This window comes from Eschrichtius robustus, chromosome 13, assembly GCF_028021215.1.
Source record: "Eschrichtius robustus isolate mEscRob2 chromosome 13, mEscRob2.pri, whole genome shotgun sequence".
Taxonomy (NCBI): Eukaryota; Metazoa; Chordata; class Mammalia; order Artiodactyla; family Eschrichtiidae; genus Eschrichtius; species Eschrichtius robustus.
The window spans coordinates 67267947-67285072 of NC_090836.1; the positions used below are offsets into that span (position 1 = coordinate 67267947).

The 17126-nt window shown below is 34.2% G+C and overlaps 1 protein-coding gene across 3 annotated transcripts in view; it reads right to left on the reverse strand.

The window, feature by feature from the left end:
- Positions 1-17126, reverse strand: part of PPP1R12A (protein phosphatase 1 regulatory subunit 12A) — a 154303-nt gene that overhangs the window by 89389 nt on the left and 47788 nt on the right. For all 3 annotated transcript variants that reach the window (XM_068560055.1, XM_068560056.1, XM_068560054.1), the window contains exon 2: positions 773-903. In XM_068560055.1, coding sequence (XP_068416156.1) covers positions 773-903 — 131 coding nt within the window. The remainder of the gene's footprint in view (positions 1-772; positions 904-17126) is intronic.

Below are 17126 nucleotides of genomic sequence, written 5' to 3' on the forward strand. Positions count from 1 at the left end.
TATGTGTGCATGAAATGTACAAAGAAATAAAACTATGAAGACTTACTAAGAGAGATTCACAGAGTAGGACTACCATATTCAATATTTATTAGTTGGTAAGCTTTGATGTGAGCAGATAGACAATAAAAATGTTTATGGTGCTGGATACACAGCAACAAGAAAAAATAAGATAATTTGATGAAAAGATTATTTTGTCAGGATATGTATACTTCCTTGTTAAATTTTTGAAGAATCAAATTTTCTCAGAAAGTACTCCCTTATTAAAGGTAGTTAAGAATACGACTATTTTTCACTAAATTTTCATGTTTTTAGAAAACAATCTTAATAAAAACTAAGCATAAATATACTGAATAATTGGAGAACTATGTACCATATTCCTTCTTTAGCAAAGTAACCTAATTCAGAATATTGTTAATTTCCCCTAACAATTCATGATTACATAGGGATATACTAGATTGCTAAATATTAACCTTGAATCATTTGACAATACATGTACTCAAAAGAAAAGGAGATGGGGCTGGAGAATGTGTACAATTACTCATATCAATTCAAAGTACCAAAAGTCAAAGACAGTAGGGAGACAAGAAGATGATCTCACACCAAGAGACAATATTTGGATTCCCATGATCTACTTATTCTCTTTCCTGGGAAGAATAATTTTTATGAATTAAGGTAATATAAGAGTTCACTCATTTATCTAAAACAACAATTTCTATAAAATCTCAAGTCTCTAAATAGTATTTGGATAAAAACAAACACAGAACTAGCTTACTCTGCAATATCAAGATATCCACAAGAAGCAGCTGCATGTAGTGGTATCCAGCCTTCATTATCAGGTTGATTAATATTTGCTCCATTTTCTACCAGAAACTTCACCATATCAACATTGTCATCAATGCAAGCCTAAAAACAAAACAGAAAGCAGGATTAGAAAAACTTTGAATCAATACTGCCAACAACACATCAATAGAATAAAATTCCTATTTTGAAGCTTTTATAACATATTTTCTGTAAGGTAGTCTCTTGCCATCTCGATTGTACTGCTATGAAGTAGGCCAATGGTACTACCTAAGTTTTAGTAGTCCTTGCTTAGATACCCATATAACAATACTGTATGTGACTAGACTTTTTATGCCAACCCCATGAGGAAAACAAGTACATGTCAACATGGAAACAATCAAAACATTATAATTAAGTACCAATAATATCCTCTATAGCAGTGGTTCCCAAACTGTGGTCTGTTCAGGGAGTGGGATCCCTTCAGGGAGGTGACAAAGTCAAAACTATTTTCAAAATAATACTAAGATGGTACTTCCCCTTTTCACTGTGTTGACATGTGCACTTGAGGGTGCAAAAGCACTAGTGGTAAATATGTTTCTGTCTAAGAATAAATCAAGGCAGTGGCAAAAAAACACACAAAAAACACAGCACTTTACTGTCCTTGTATTCACCACTCTGCACTCACAGGTTTTTTTCTTTCCCAAGCTATTTTTACTTATGAATGTCCTTGACAATGCAGTAAAAACTATAAATTTTATTAAATTTTGACTCTTGAATATACATCTTTTAAATACTCTGTGGAACAAGACAGGAAGCATGCATAAAGCATTTCTTCCAAGTATAATGACTGCCCTGAGGAAAAACACTTGTGCAAAATTAATTTGCAAGCTGATCTAGCCACTTTTTCCATGGAACATCATTTTTAAAAAAAAATTTTATTGGGGTATAGCTGATTTACAATGCTGTGTTAGTTTCAGGTGTACAGCAAAGTGAATCTGTTATACATATACATATATCCACTCTTTTTTAAAAATTCTTTTCCCATATAGGCCGTTATGGAATACATTTTTACTTAAATGGCAAACTATAGTTAGTCTAACTTGAATGTTGGCAGAAATTTTCTTGAAAATGAACAAAGTCTGTCAAAAAAACTAACAGTATTTGTTGCCAATGATAAAATTCAAGCTTTCAGGAGTAAATGAATTAGTTATTTTAATTTAAAAATGCCATTTCTATAACATGGGTAAAGTACTGCTTTAATTCATTTAAAAATGAATTAATAAATATATAGAGTCCTCTGTTTTAACCTCTAGTATTGTAAATATTAATATATACAACCCACAGAAACAAAGCTCTTTGAAGTCCTCCATAATTTTTAAGAGTATAAAGGGGTCCTGAGATGAAAAACTTTTGAGAACCGCAGCCTACAGTAAATAAGAAGGGAACTTTTTTCAATGCTTACTTTGTGCCAAGTAGTATGATTGGTGCTTTATCTATTTTACTGATTTGTATATATTATCCTCACAAAATCCCTCACGAAAATGGGAATTTTGCTGTATCCCCAGCACCTTTTACCATTCTTTGCATGTGGTAGGGGCTCAATAAATGAATAAATGAACAAGAAAGCTAAGATTCAAAGAGATCAAGTAGCCTGAATAAGCCACAGAGATAGGAAATGATAGAGCTGAGATTCTATCACAGATGTTCAGATTCCAAAAAATAAGCTCTTTCCACACTTAACACCATATCCACAGATGTTCCTATTTCACCAACTATTTCTCACCTATTTTGCAGTCTCTGAAACAGGATATCATACATTCTAGGCACTTAATAAGTGCTTGCTGTATAAATAAAACCAATTTTCCTTTACCTATCACAGAAGCAAAAGAAAACAGTTTTAGTAGCTTTTTCCTAGGGGGAGGAAAAATGACAAAGTTGGTGTCAAGAAAAGCACTAAGGACAAAGTACTTTACATCTAAAGTGGAAAAACACTGACAAGTGTTTGGCTGTAGGCTCTAGTTCTGGCTCTGCCACAGATTTTATAGCTGTGAACAAGTAATTTAATCTTTTTGGGCTCTGTCTTTCAAGTGGAGGAAAGAAGCTGGTGGGTTACATATCTCTAAAATTCCCTAACATATTTAACATTCTTATATATCCATGATTCTTCCCTTTGGAACAAGTTACAGGCAATCTGAAGGCCAGATCCCAAAGTGCCCAAACAGTTCTTTACACATAGCAAATGGTAAATGAGTATATATAAACAACATTCATATAAAGTTTAAGTATATACTGCGTGGGAAAAGAACTGTGTTTTTCAAGGAGCAGTGGTTAAAGGGTAGGAGAGATTTGAGAACCACAGCTATCTAATAACAAGAAACATCAAAATTCTATTGTATTATGAAGTAGTTTATAAAATGTTATTTGAGATAGCTAATGACTCACAGTGGCTTGAAATAATATTAGATCTATTTATAAGTTTAAACATTAATTTTCCTTGAGAAAAGATATTAAATTGTATTCTCCTCTCTCTCAACCTCTTTTAATTCCTACAGGCTCCAAAACAGTATTTTGATTTTATCATTGATATAAAAATATAAAACTACCTGATAAATGTTTTTTAATACAAATATGATTATTGTTTTTAAAAAATGGAGAAGAACGTCAAAACAAGAAATTATAATAAAGATACATGGGAAATGCTCACAATATATTAAGTTTTTTAAAAAGGATACAAACAGTTTGCCTAATATGATTCTAATTTTACTTTAAAAACTACACAAAAGACTAGAAGAATATATAATAGTCATTATCATTGGTTGTGAGACTATGAATAATTTTTATTCTTTAAATTTTTCTTTATTTTCAAAATGTGTACAATGAATAGGTAGTGCTTACATAAAAAGAAAATCTAAGCCTTGATTCTTAAATGAAAAATATTAAATCTACTGTATGGATATGGAGAAACAACCAATTGCTGATAAAAGTGTAAAATTCATATAACCCCTTCAGAAAACCATTTGACAGTATCTACTAAAGTTATCTAGAACTGATAAATAAATGGGGTGGGATGTATGTGTATATGGGGAGAGTCTATTCATGTAATAGAATCCTATACATCAATGAAAAAAGAACAACAAACAAAAAGAACAAACTACTGCTACCTTCAACAACATGGATAATCCCTGCAGACATAATACGTGAGCGAAAAAAAGCAGACACAAAGGATACAAACTGTAAGTTTCCAGGCAAAACTAATCCCTGGTTATAAAGCTCAGAATCCTGGTAAATTTGTGGGGAAATAATAGGAGGGGCACGAGGGAGCTTTTTGGAAGACTGGAAATGTTCCCTAGCTTTCTGATTTTTTACATAGGCATATATATATGTAAAAATTCACTGAATTATATGCTATGTACTTCATTGTATGCAAATTATACCTCATTTAAAAAAAAAGAAAAAGAAAAAAATAGGCTACCATGTATTAAAAAACCTACTGTATATTATCTCCAGTATAAAACACTTTATCTTTGTCTAAATTGCACATGCTAAAACATGTCTTCCTTTAATTTCTATCCCCTGCCTCCCGAGGCTCCAGGTATCAAATGGAATCTCTCTTTTAACTGATAATCTTTAAATATTATGAGTTCTCCCCACTGCCCAAATTCTCACATATTCTTTTATAGGCTAAGTATCCCTAATTTCTCTGGCTATTCCTCATATTATATATGCTAAAAATTATACATGCTAAGGCCCTAGAAATACAAGGAAGGGAAAAGATCACATTAGTATAGGAAGCTAGTCCATAAACAACAATGATTACATAAGGGTATAATAGCAGTGGGTAGAAAGTACTAAAATATCATTGGGAACATAAAGAGATCTTGTGATTAAGACAGTCCATAAAGGAGAATACATTTGAGCAAGGTTTTGAAGATTACATAGGAGTTGTTCAACTTGCAATTCAACTAGAAGGAACTTCACTGAGCAGATGCACTATGACTTAAAAAATGTATGGAATAAATGAACAGAAAATCATCCAGTGGTAGATAGTATCTGCAAGTTATAAAACAGAATAAGGCTACGTAGTAAGAGGTCTGAATATATTGCAGGTAAAAAATCTGAACGTAATGCAAAGATGACAGGATTTGACATTAGAGGTGGTTTTCAACCTACTTTCTACTCCTACTGATCAAGAAAACCTGCTACACTCCCATCAGTAATAGTGGCTCAATTCAGCAGTAGGAGTAAGTAGGAGAAAACACTGTAGAATTTCAGGTAGATGATGTTTGAAAAACCTATTCAGAGTTTATAAGCAGAGGGTTGACATGATCAGATCAGTATTTCAGAAAGATTACTGGAAGTAGTATGAAGAGAGAAGAGCCTGAACTGAGCAACACCAGTTACTCAGAATGGATGTTAAGAGAAATCTGGGAGAAAATGTACAAGGCTTAATTAAAGACTGGATTTGAAGGGCGAGGGACAGGGAGAGGTCATTCATGAAAACAAATACCACAGGTTCGAAAAGCAGGTTGGAGGAAGAAAAATAACTTTAGTTTTGGATATGCTGAATTGATTATAGGTGTCTGTATACTTATCTAACGATGCATATCCAGTAGCCACCTGAATATGCAGATCTAGAGCTTAAAAATGAATGTGGGATAAAAATATCTATTTGGGAATTACCTGCATTAAGGTAATAATTAAAATAATGGGACCTAAAATCACTCAGGGAAAGAATGTAGAGAAGTGATTTCTATGAAAATAGTACGAGAAAGGTTAAATTAAATTATAATCAGTATATTCTACTTGGAGGACAAAGACATTTGTGGTATTTTATTCAGTCAGTTAAAGAGAGTTCTCAAGAAGCTCATCATCTAGTATGGAAGACAAATACACAAGTAAATAAAAATATCAAAATGAATATGATAAATACAGTTATATGGCTGTACACTTCTTACCATGGAAGCCAAGAAGAGAAGAACTAAAGAAGAATGGTTGTAGTCAGGGAATACTTCCTGGAGGAGGCTCTACACCTGAACTTAACATATGAACAAGTAACAAACACTTCCTGGTGTATGAAGATGCAAAGTCACATATGGGGAGGATAAAGGTAGGCAGGATCCAGAACAGAGTCTTATTTGCCATCTTATGAGTAATTCTTTGACAGTGAAGATAAAAGAGTCTCAGGACAAATGGTTAATTTTTAAAGTTTCTCCATTTTACGAAGGTGACTGCCCTGGCTCTTTGAAAAAATTAACATATACGAATAGCTATTCCCCAGTAAATGAAATGTTGCTGATTTTGATTTTAAATGGTTGTTTTTAAGTCAGTATAACTTAAGAAACATCAACAAAAATACCTAAAGCAGTTAATGTTAAATGTGCTTGTGCCTTTATTTTGTTTAAATGTAATAAGTTTTTGAAATGTTTAAATATAAATTAAATGCTAAAAACATCGTTGTAAAACATATATTATAAAGGAATCTCAAGTTTGTGTTGTAAATTGTTCAGTGTTCTCCTGAACATTTACAAAGCATACACAATAAACTGGCAGACATGCCCATAAAAATATTGTTGCTAAGAGAATCAAAAGCTAACACATGCAGCACATTAAGAGATATATGACTTGCTGACTTTAAATATCTGACTAAATATGGTCAGTTTATTAAGCCATATATGGAAAGAAACAGAGTGACTCAAATATACTTCTAAAATCTTATCTGACATGATTTATCTTAAGTTTTTCTTAAATACATATTCCGAGCCATTACCAATAATAGATGATTGTGTGAAGACACTTTTGTCATTTAATCCCAGGTACAGGCAGCTTTGTCAACTTGAGCTATAAACTATCTCAATAAACTAGTTCAAGTACATAAAACATCTGTTTTTATTGAAAAGGGGGCCTAGTTATTTTTCTCAGCAAGTTAGCGCAAGGACAACCTTTGTTCCCCACTCATTTTTAGGAAAAAGTTGAAAAGCCTAATAACAAAGAATTGAATTATAAAGGGGCTACACAAAGTTGGCTCTAAGAAGACAGAGTCCATGCCTTAAAGACAGATTCTGGGTGAGGCACGTGGAGTTGAAAAATCATTAAATTTCATTCCTAGAAGAGATAAAAACAAATGTGTTTAGCAACCATTCAATTCAATTGAGTACAATCACAATTACAAAATAAACAGCATTTGAAATAAATTCTAACACTGTTATATTCCTTTTCATGAACAGACTCTAGAGCCAGATTGTCTGGGATTAATCCAGTTCTGCCAGTAGGCTGGTTGTCGTTGGGTCAATTATATAACATCCTGTGTGCCACAATTTCCTCTGGAAAATGAGGACAACAATAGTACCTACTTCAAAAGTTTACTATGAGAGGTTACATGAATTAATATATAAATCACTTAGAGTAGTACCTGTCAAATAGAGGTACTATTATGTTTATATCAATACATAATCCAAATGCTCAATCATCCCCATTAAAATTTTTTTCTTTTTCAATTCTCATCCAAAACTTACTATTTCATCCCTTTAAAATTACAAAACAAAGTTAAATGGTGGAGACTTGTCAAATATTCTTTGTAGTACCACTTGTGGTAAAAGTCCTATCTACTAATGATTTCTAAGAGGATGATTAAATTTTAAAAGATGCATTAAGAAAATTTTAGGGATTTCAAACCTCCTTCCAACAAACTTTTACATATAGAAGTTTTAAATAAGCTCATTCATACAAATTACATACAACCACAAGAGAGTAAAACAAAGGAAAAGATTTAGTTGTATAAATGTAATTATGCCAACTTAGGTGAAAATATAATTATAGTCAATTAGATGAAATGCTTACAATTTGCACCTAATCATTACTAACACAGTTAATTATTGAAAGGTAAAAGACAAATTAATCTGAATACAGAAGTTCTCTAAAACAATTTCCACTTCCTTGAAACAACTCTTTATGACTCTTCGTAAGGAAAACTCAGTTCTACTCAACTGATGGGAACAGAAATTTGTAGATATACCAGAAAATAGTCCATGCCCTAAGCATTCAGGGTGACACAGATGTCAGTGAGTATGCGTAAAGAGGAAGGTAAACTGGAGATGTCCAAACAAGTTTTTGTTCTATTTTAAAGAAAACTTGGACATATCAAAGGAGGAATCACAGGTGTAGTTTATACAAGAAAAATAATGAAGAACTCTGAGCAGCATTCCCATACTAAACAATAAAAAATATCGATAAATACCTTGGTCTTGCATTGAGACTGGCAAATAAATGAGCATGTACAATCTTAGGAGATCATCTATTATATTTAATAATGAAAACAAGTAAGTTCAGCATTGCAATTTAGTTCAATGATTTTTTTTTTGCCTTTCTTATCTTATTTCTTATAAGCAGGTAGGATCTCTAGACATAAAAATAAAGACCTGGCCTTACAATAAATCATATGTTCAAATGATAAAATGATTGGAAGAATAAAATTCAAATCACAGACTATACACAATGGCTAAACCATGGGAAATTCTTCATTGGGATTAAGAAAAATTCAGACTTACATAATACATATAGTATCCACAGGAGACACAATGCCTGACAAGGAGAAGATCCAATTTATCTTTGTGGATTGAATGAACTGGACAAGGCAAAAAGACTATAACAAAAATGTGAAAAAACTCTTTTGAGAAAAAATTTCTAGGGGAAAAGTATAGTCATTGGTATCCGTGGGAGACTGGTTCCAGTACTCCCTGCAGATACCAAAATCTGCAGATGCTCAAGTCCCTTCTATAAAATGGGGTAGTATTTGATTATAACCTACGCATATCCTCCTGTATACTTTAAATCATCTCTAGATTACTTAAAATACCTAATACAATGTAAATGGCTGTAAATACAATGTAAATGCTATGTAAAGAGTTGAAACCTTGCGGCAATTTCAACTTTTGCTTTTTGGAACTTTCTGGAATTTTTTTATGGACTATTTTCAACTCTTGGTTGGTTGAACCCTTGGACGTAGAGGAGGGCCAACTATAATCGACACATTGCGTAAACATTCATACTTTATCTAACAAGTACTAAGTATTTGAATGAGAATGCCAAAAACTGGAAACCATAATTATTCCAAGATTAAAACACACACTTTATCTACTCTTATTACACAGCTGTTATTTCCTTTATTGATAAAGATCTATAAAGTAGTAAGTCAAACCTAGATCTTTAGAGGCCAAAGACTTTTATTTGAGGACTCAGTAAGGGAAGAATATTACTTCTAGAGTTTAGAATCCTTATGGATATAAAAATGTTAAACTTCGGGATCATTCTTTGGCAAATAATTTTTATGGACTGCCTACTATATATAAAGCAATGAGCCAGCCACTTTGGTGGATACAAGGACCAGCAGTAGACAGTATATTCTTTTTGTTTCCTTTATGCACGCTGCCTGTCATATAGCAAGTCCATAATAAATACATGTAAAATGAAGCAAAATAAAATGCAAACCTCTCCTTAATGAGCAGGTGTTTATGCCCTAGTGTATGTGTACATAAAACTGTACTAAGTACTGTATAAGACATGCTGCCTTTATTACTGTTGCACGTGTTCCAGTCTTTTCTCACGACTGGATTATAATCCCTTAAGCATAGAAATTGTCTTATATATCCCACAATACCTAACAGTGCTACTCAGCAAATTTTTCTTAATGGACTAAAACAAATGATCATGTAGTACTGTTCTCAGGATGCTTATAATCTACTTCGGAAAATAAAATAAGCAGATAAAAATACTAAGCAATTTAAAAGCAACATAGCATTAGTGCTGGGAAAACTGGACAGTGACATGTAAAAGAATGAAATTAGAACACTACTTAACACCATACACAAAAATAAACTCAAAATGGATTAAAGACCTAAATATAAGACCAGACACTATAAAACTCTTAGAGGAAAACACAGGAAAAACACTCTTTGACATAAATCATAGCAAGCTCTTTTTTGACCCACCTCCTAGAGTGATGAAAATAAAAACAAAATTAAACAAATGGGACCTAATTAAACTTAAAAGCTTTTGCACAGCAAAGGAAACCATAAACAAGACAAAAAGACAACCCTCAGAATGGGAAAAAATATTTGCAAATGAAGCAAGGGACAAAGGATTAATCTCCAAAATATACAAACAGCTCATAGAGCTCAATATCAAAAAAGCAAACAACCCAATCCAAAAATGGGGAGAACACCTAAATAGACATTTCACCAAAGAAGACACACAGATGGCCAAGAGGCACATGAAAAGGTGCTCAACATCACTAATTATTTTTTTAATTAATTAATTAATTTATTATTTATTTTTGGTTGCACTGGGTCTTTGTTGCTGTGCACAGGCTTTCTCTAGTTGCGGTGAGTGCGGTGTGCGGGCTTCTCATTGCGGTGGCTTCTCTTGTTGCAGAGCACGGGCTCCAGTAGTTGTGGCACGTGGGCTCAGTAGTTGTGGCTTGTGGGCTCTAGAGCACAGGCTCAGTAATTGTGGCGCACAGGCTTAGTTGGGATCTTCCCAGACCAGAGCTCGAACCCGTGTCCCCTTCACTGGCAGGCGGATTCTTAACCACTGCACCACCAGGGAAGCCCCAAAATCACTAATTATTAGAGAAATGCAAATCAAAGCTACGATGAGGTATCACCTCACACCGGTCAGAATGGCCATCATCAAAAAATCCAGAAACAATAAATGCTGGAGAGGGTGTGGAGAAAAGGGAATGCTTTTGCACTGTTGGTGGTAATGTAAATTGATACAGCCACTAGGGAGAACAGTATGGAGGTTCCTTAAAAAGCTAAAAATAGAACTACCATAGGACCCAGCAATCCCACTACTGGGCATATACCCCAAGAAAACCGTAATTCAAAAGGACACATGTATCCCAATGTTCACTGCAGCACTATTTACAATAGCCAGGACATGGAAACAACCTAAATGCCCAACGATAGATGAATGGATAAAGAAGATGTGGTACATATATACAATGGAATATTACTCAGCCATAAAAATAAACGAAATTGGGTCATTTATAGAGATGTGGATGGACCTAGAGACAGTCATACAGAGTGAAGTAAGCCAGAAAGAGAGAAACAAATACCATATATTAATGCATATATGTGGAATCTAGAAAAATGGTACAGATGAACCTATTTGTAGGGCAGGAATAGAGACGTAGACTTAGAGAACAGACATGTGGACACAGGGTGGGAAGGGGAGGGTGGGACGAATTGGGAGATTAGGTTTGACATAAATACACTACCATGTGTAAAATAGACAGCAAGTGGGAACCTGCTGTATAGCACAGGGAGCTCAGCTCGGGGCTCTGTGACGACCTAGATGGGTGGGATTGGAGGGGGGGGAGGGAGGTCCAAGAGGGAGGGGATATAGTTATACATATAGCTGATTCACTTCATTGTACAGCAGAAACTAACACAACATTGTAAAGCAATTTTACTCCAATAAAAAAAAAAAGTTCACCTCCTAAAAAATAAAAGCAAAATAGCATTAATAAAAGAAAAGTGGGTACGTGAGTAGAGATGAGTTAAAGAAATCTTTTTATACATAATAAATCCTTTGCCAGGTTTCATTACTGTCTGAGCTCTGGAGATAGAAAGCCAGCTACAGGTAGCTGTTTTCCTTGTTGAATTCCTTTATCAGACATGATCACACACTGACCTAGAGGTGTTTAATCAATGAATATATACCAATAAGAAAATAATTTAATTTCAGGGGAAGTAATAAAAGCTTTTATATACTGTTTTATGCAATTCAATTAAAAACAACAACAACAACAGGTTACAAAGGAGTATGTATAATATGATTCAATTCTCTTCATTGATATTCCTTTTCAAGACTCTGGAAGAATACATGTATACCCCATTTTACTGTGCTTCACAGATACTGAATTTTCTTACATTGCAGACACTGCATTTTTTTTTTTTTTTTTTACAATCTGAAAGTCTGTGGCAACTCTAGGTCAAGCAAGTCTATCAGTGCAATTTTTACCAACAGCATTTCCTTACTCTGTGTCTCTGTGTCACATTTTGGTAGTTCTCCCAATATTCCAAAACTTTTTCATTATTATTCTATTTGTTATGATGGTCTGTGATCAGTTATCTTTGATGTTAATATTGCAAAAAGATTATGACTCGCTGAAGGCTCAGATGATTGCATTTTTGGCAATAAAGTATTTTCAAATTAAGGTATGTACACTCTTTTAAAAACATAATGCTATTTCACACTTAACAGACTACAATATAGTGTAAATATAACTATTATAGGTACTAGGAAACCCAAGAATTCATGTAACTTGCTGTATTTGGATATTCACTTTACTGTGGTGGCCTGGAACCGAACCTGCAATATCTCCGAGGTATGCCTCTATATGCCAAAATGTTAATTAATAGAAGTCAAAGTCATTGAGTTATTTTCCAAAAACCTTATAGTAAGGACATAAAATTCTTATGGTTTTCCAAAACAAAAAAGAAAATCACATAGTTGTTAGCTATCTCTTTTTTTTTTTTTAAAGGAACTTATTTATTTATTTATTTATTTATTTATTTATTTATTTATTTATTTATTTATGGCTGTGTTGGGTCTTCGTTTCTGTGCGAGGGCTTTCTCTAGTTGCAGCAAGCGGGGGCCACTCTTCATTGCGGTGCGCGGGCCTCTCACTATCGCGGCCTCTCTTGTTGCGGAGCACAGGCTCCAGACGCGCAGGCTCAGTAGTTGTGGCTCCCGGGCCTAGTTGCTCTGCGGCATGTGGGATCTTCCCAGACCAGGGCTCGAACCTGTGTCCCCTGCATTGGCAGGCAGATTCTCAACCACTGCGCCACCAGGGAAGCCCAGCTATCTGTTTCTTGATGAATTTCTTCAGTGCTCAGCAAAATATGTGGCCAATAAATAGCACAGACGCTTCATTAATTCAATAAATATTTATTAAGTGCCCACTACAGCAAGATACCATGCCAGCTGCTAGGAATACACTGGGGAAGGATATAAACCAGATTTCTATACTTAAAAAGCTTACACAGTCCAGCAAGCAAGAAAGATAACTAAACAAACAATAACAAGAGGCATGATAAATGCTATGGACTTAACTAGAGAACTTAACCTAGATTTAGGAGAAAGGAGAAATCAGAATCTCTGAGAATGGTGTTAAGGAATTTCCACTTTAAAAAGGCTCCCCATCTAAACCGTAAAAACACACTAGATTGAGAACCACTGATATCCCCAGGAACTGAAGCTAGAGAAATAAACAAGGCACAAACAGCACACGTAAAATGTGATCAGAAAAGCCTATGTCAAACCTGGAGAGCTATGAGAATTTAATAAAGGGGAGACAAAATAAAGGGGAAGAAAAAATAAAATAAAAATTTTAAATATACATAGGTATGTAAGTATGTAAAAATTCAGGTAGAGAAAGCAGTGTGGAAGAAAATGCAACTTGACAAACTAAAGGAAATGCCCCATATTTTGGTGCTACTTAACAACACAATGAAAAAAACACGAGATCAAAGGGTAAGAAGATAAACCCTATTTAACAAAAAATTCAGCCAATTAAAATAAATTCAGAAATCAAGACACAATGGTCAAAACTCATAACAAGTGAATCAAAAATAATGTAAATATTATAAATTCTAACAAGGTAGAAATATTAATACAGCTAACAAAACAAGATTAGGGGAGAGAAGAGCAAAAACGAATGAGTGCTGATTTCCTAATCTTTCCTAATGAGTAGTATGATCTTTCTAAAACCGCAACATGGTTCAAAAAAAATCCTATTGCAATGTATTGATATTATTCATAGCCTGTTTTCTTAATCTTAAAGGAATATTTAAGGAAATACTCTGTAGTTATAAACAAAATTTATCTAAAATTTAACCATTACTTCAGTATTCAGGTTTTTTTCTTTTGGCAAATTAAAGCAAAACTCAATTTTACACATTTTAATTAAAATAGTATACGTAATATGTCCTTTTAAATAAAAGTATATCAAAGAATTTGCACAGAGATTCTAAAATAATGTTTCCTAAATGAATGATGGTTAGTTATGGATAATCAACATCCACCGAGCAACTATTATTACTTTCCTTTTTCAGCAAATAGCACATTTCTTAAAGTTCAAAAAAGAGCCAAACACTTCCTGCAATAAATTCAGTCTAATCAGAAATAAACATATATATAGATAAAATTACAAAACAATAAAACCTCTCTAATCTAAAATTCTCCTCCTTTTAGTATACATGGATTATTTCAGTATACCTTTTCTAAAACCTCAAGAATTAAAACTATATATTAAAAATTGAAATATATATTTCTATATATTAAAAAAATCAAATTCAAGGGAAAGGGAGAGGTTTGGGAAGGGAAAGGCAAATTTTTTGATATACCATGACATGAATGGGTGGAAAAAATTAGGGAAAAGGCAATCTAAGCCTTGGAGTTATATTTCTACATCCTTTTCAGAAACGAAAGAGCAAAGATATGTCTAACAAATGTTGAGAACCTGGTAGCTGTTCTGCTATATTCAGACATGCTTTAGCAAAAAATATCAAGGATGAAGTTAAGAATATATGAGTCTCAGGGCTTCCCTGGTGGCGCAGTGGCTGAGAATCTGCCTGCCAATGCAGGGGACACGGGTTCGAGCCCTGGTCCGGGAAGATCCCACATGCAGCGGAGCAAATGGGCCCGTGAGCCACAATTACTGAGCCTGCGCGTCTGGAGCCTGTGCTCCGCAACAAGAGAGGCCGCGATAGTGAGAGGCCCGCGCGCCGCGATGAAGAGTGGCCCCCGCTTGCCACAACTAGAGGAAGCCCTCGCACAGAAACGAAGATCCAACACAGCCATAACTAACTAACTAACTAAATAAATAAATAAAATAAAATTAAAAAAAAAAAAAAGAATGTATGAGTCTCGGTCCTGAGGGAAAAAATTGAAAAAAAAATCTTATTTGGTTATTTTAACCAAATATTATTTTCCATTTTAGCCTACCAAGCTAGTCTGCATTTCTGGGACCATTAATGGAAGACTTAAGGGAGTAGGAGTTAATACTTCCAAGTCACAAAATAAGAGGAGCACCAAACATTCAAATGGAGAGCAGAGGAGAAAAAAAAAAAAAAAAGGTGAAGATATAAATGATTTTCAAGTACTCTGCTGAACAGTAAGAAAAGGAGAAATAAACAGTTCCTAGGGAGCAAGGCATAGTAAATAGGAACCAACTGTTAAGTATTTACTAATATAAGTTGAGGAATGTAAAATACCACAAAAATTATTTTAATTTGATGCTTGTGTAAGTAGCCTCTAAAATAGCAATGATTCCTGCCTCATCCTCAAGTTTACATCCTTGTGTAAGCTCCTCCCCTTGAGTGTGGACCAGACTGAGTGACTTGCTTCTAACAAACGGAATGAGGTAGAAGTAATGGTACGTCACTTTTAAGACTAGGCTATTAAAAGATCGTAGCTTCCATCTTGGCATGAACCCTCTCTTGCCCTCTCCCAAATTGCTCACAACTTGGGAAAACTCAATTGCAGTGTCAAGAAGCAGTCTTAATTAAGAGGCCCATGTGGCAAGGAAGCAAGACCTGCCAATAATGAGCTTTGAACTGGATCCTTCCCCCACTTCCCCCACCCCAAGTTAAGCCTTCAGACGACATGAAGTCCCAGCCAATAGCCTGAAGTCAATCGAAGTACCTAGACAAACTACATCCAAATTCCTTAACCATAGAAAATTTGGTAATAAATGTTTGACATTTTAAGTTTAGGGGTAATTTGTTATGTGGTGATAAATAACAGCTACACTGCTGGATTTTTGATGAATGTAAAAGGCATTTATATCAGTTTTCATTGCTTCCATTTGTGTGTATCCAAATATCCTGTTCCCTTCTCTACTTAATCTCTAATCTGTCTTTTCACCTGTATTTCCACTCCCCTTAAATGTGGTAAGGTAGTCCTTCAAGCTATTATCTAAATTTAGACCTATCACTCTATTTCCACAAATTCAAAGCTCTAATCACAATGGACCACGCTCCATTTCTTGAATATGCCAAACAATCTGAAATTATAACTTCAGAATAAATAACAGTCACCTGATAATGTACCAGTACTCATGCTTGATGAGTAAAAAGGTATTTGATATAAAAGAAAATAACCTTCTAACTAACCAGAGCTATCCTAATAAACAATAAAAATTATTACTCTTTCAATATTTATTTTTGAGGATGGAGGGCATATGAATAGCAAGAAGAAAAGTCAGCTTTTATACATTCCTTTGCATTGAGGGAAAAGGATATGTATAATTTTCTACTGCATAATTCATTCGTTTGATCATTTTCCCAAGACTGTTATAAAAAGATGCCAGTATTTTACATTTACAGATTATGGAGTTTTGACATTCCTTCAAATGTAAATAACTAGTCAAAAGAGAAAGTAATAAGGCAGAAATAAAAATACCTAAATTTTCAATTTGCCTCCTGAAACAACTGTCAGCATGCAGCCCTTCTGAATGCAGTTCATCACAAAAATTTACTGTAGTATTTCCCAAACTGTTTCCATGAAATTACTAAAATGAAAAGGTTAATAAATGGGTTCTTAAAAATAGTTAAATTTAGGAAATACTGGATTAAACAGATTTCTTTACTGCAGAACTTGTCAACAAGTCTCTTTTCCCACTGACATCTATTTTTATCACCAAAATCTATTTTTATGTCCAAGTTAAGGCAGACAGTCTGGGAACCATTGTCCCATACATAAAATGTATCTGTAATATAATAAACAAGTGTACCACTGCACTGTGAATTCCTAGTCTCTCTCACAGAATGAACTAATTTCATAATTTTACACTATTTTTCACCTCTAAGGGAAAAACCTTGTATGCAGATTTTGTGTACCAATAACTGCATGGAATCAAGAAACTTCTGAAAGGTTTTCTGTTGTTGTTGTTTATCTACACTAAACAATCAATAATTAACATGGCTAACTCAACACACTACAAATGAGATTTTCACCTTTGGGGATGGTTCTCCAGCTACCTAAAAGACTTTGACACACATATGCATCTCTGCCAGAAAGACAGAAGCTACAAAATTCTGCTAAGACAGATGTGACAAAGGATCTTTAGATAAAACAAAACACAGTGCTAAAAACCCTACAAAGCACACTCTCATGCTCCATCACAAGAAAAGCAGGTTGGCAGGAGGAGGGGGTTGAATTCAGTTGCCAAGAAAAGTAACCTGATAATAAAAATTCAATTCTTTCTGATCATACGAATTAACTAAGGCAGTTTGGGACTTCTCGTGAAGAAGACAAAGGGAACCTAAGAGTAATGGCTGAGG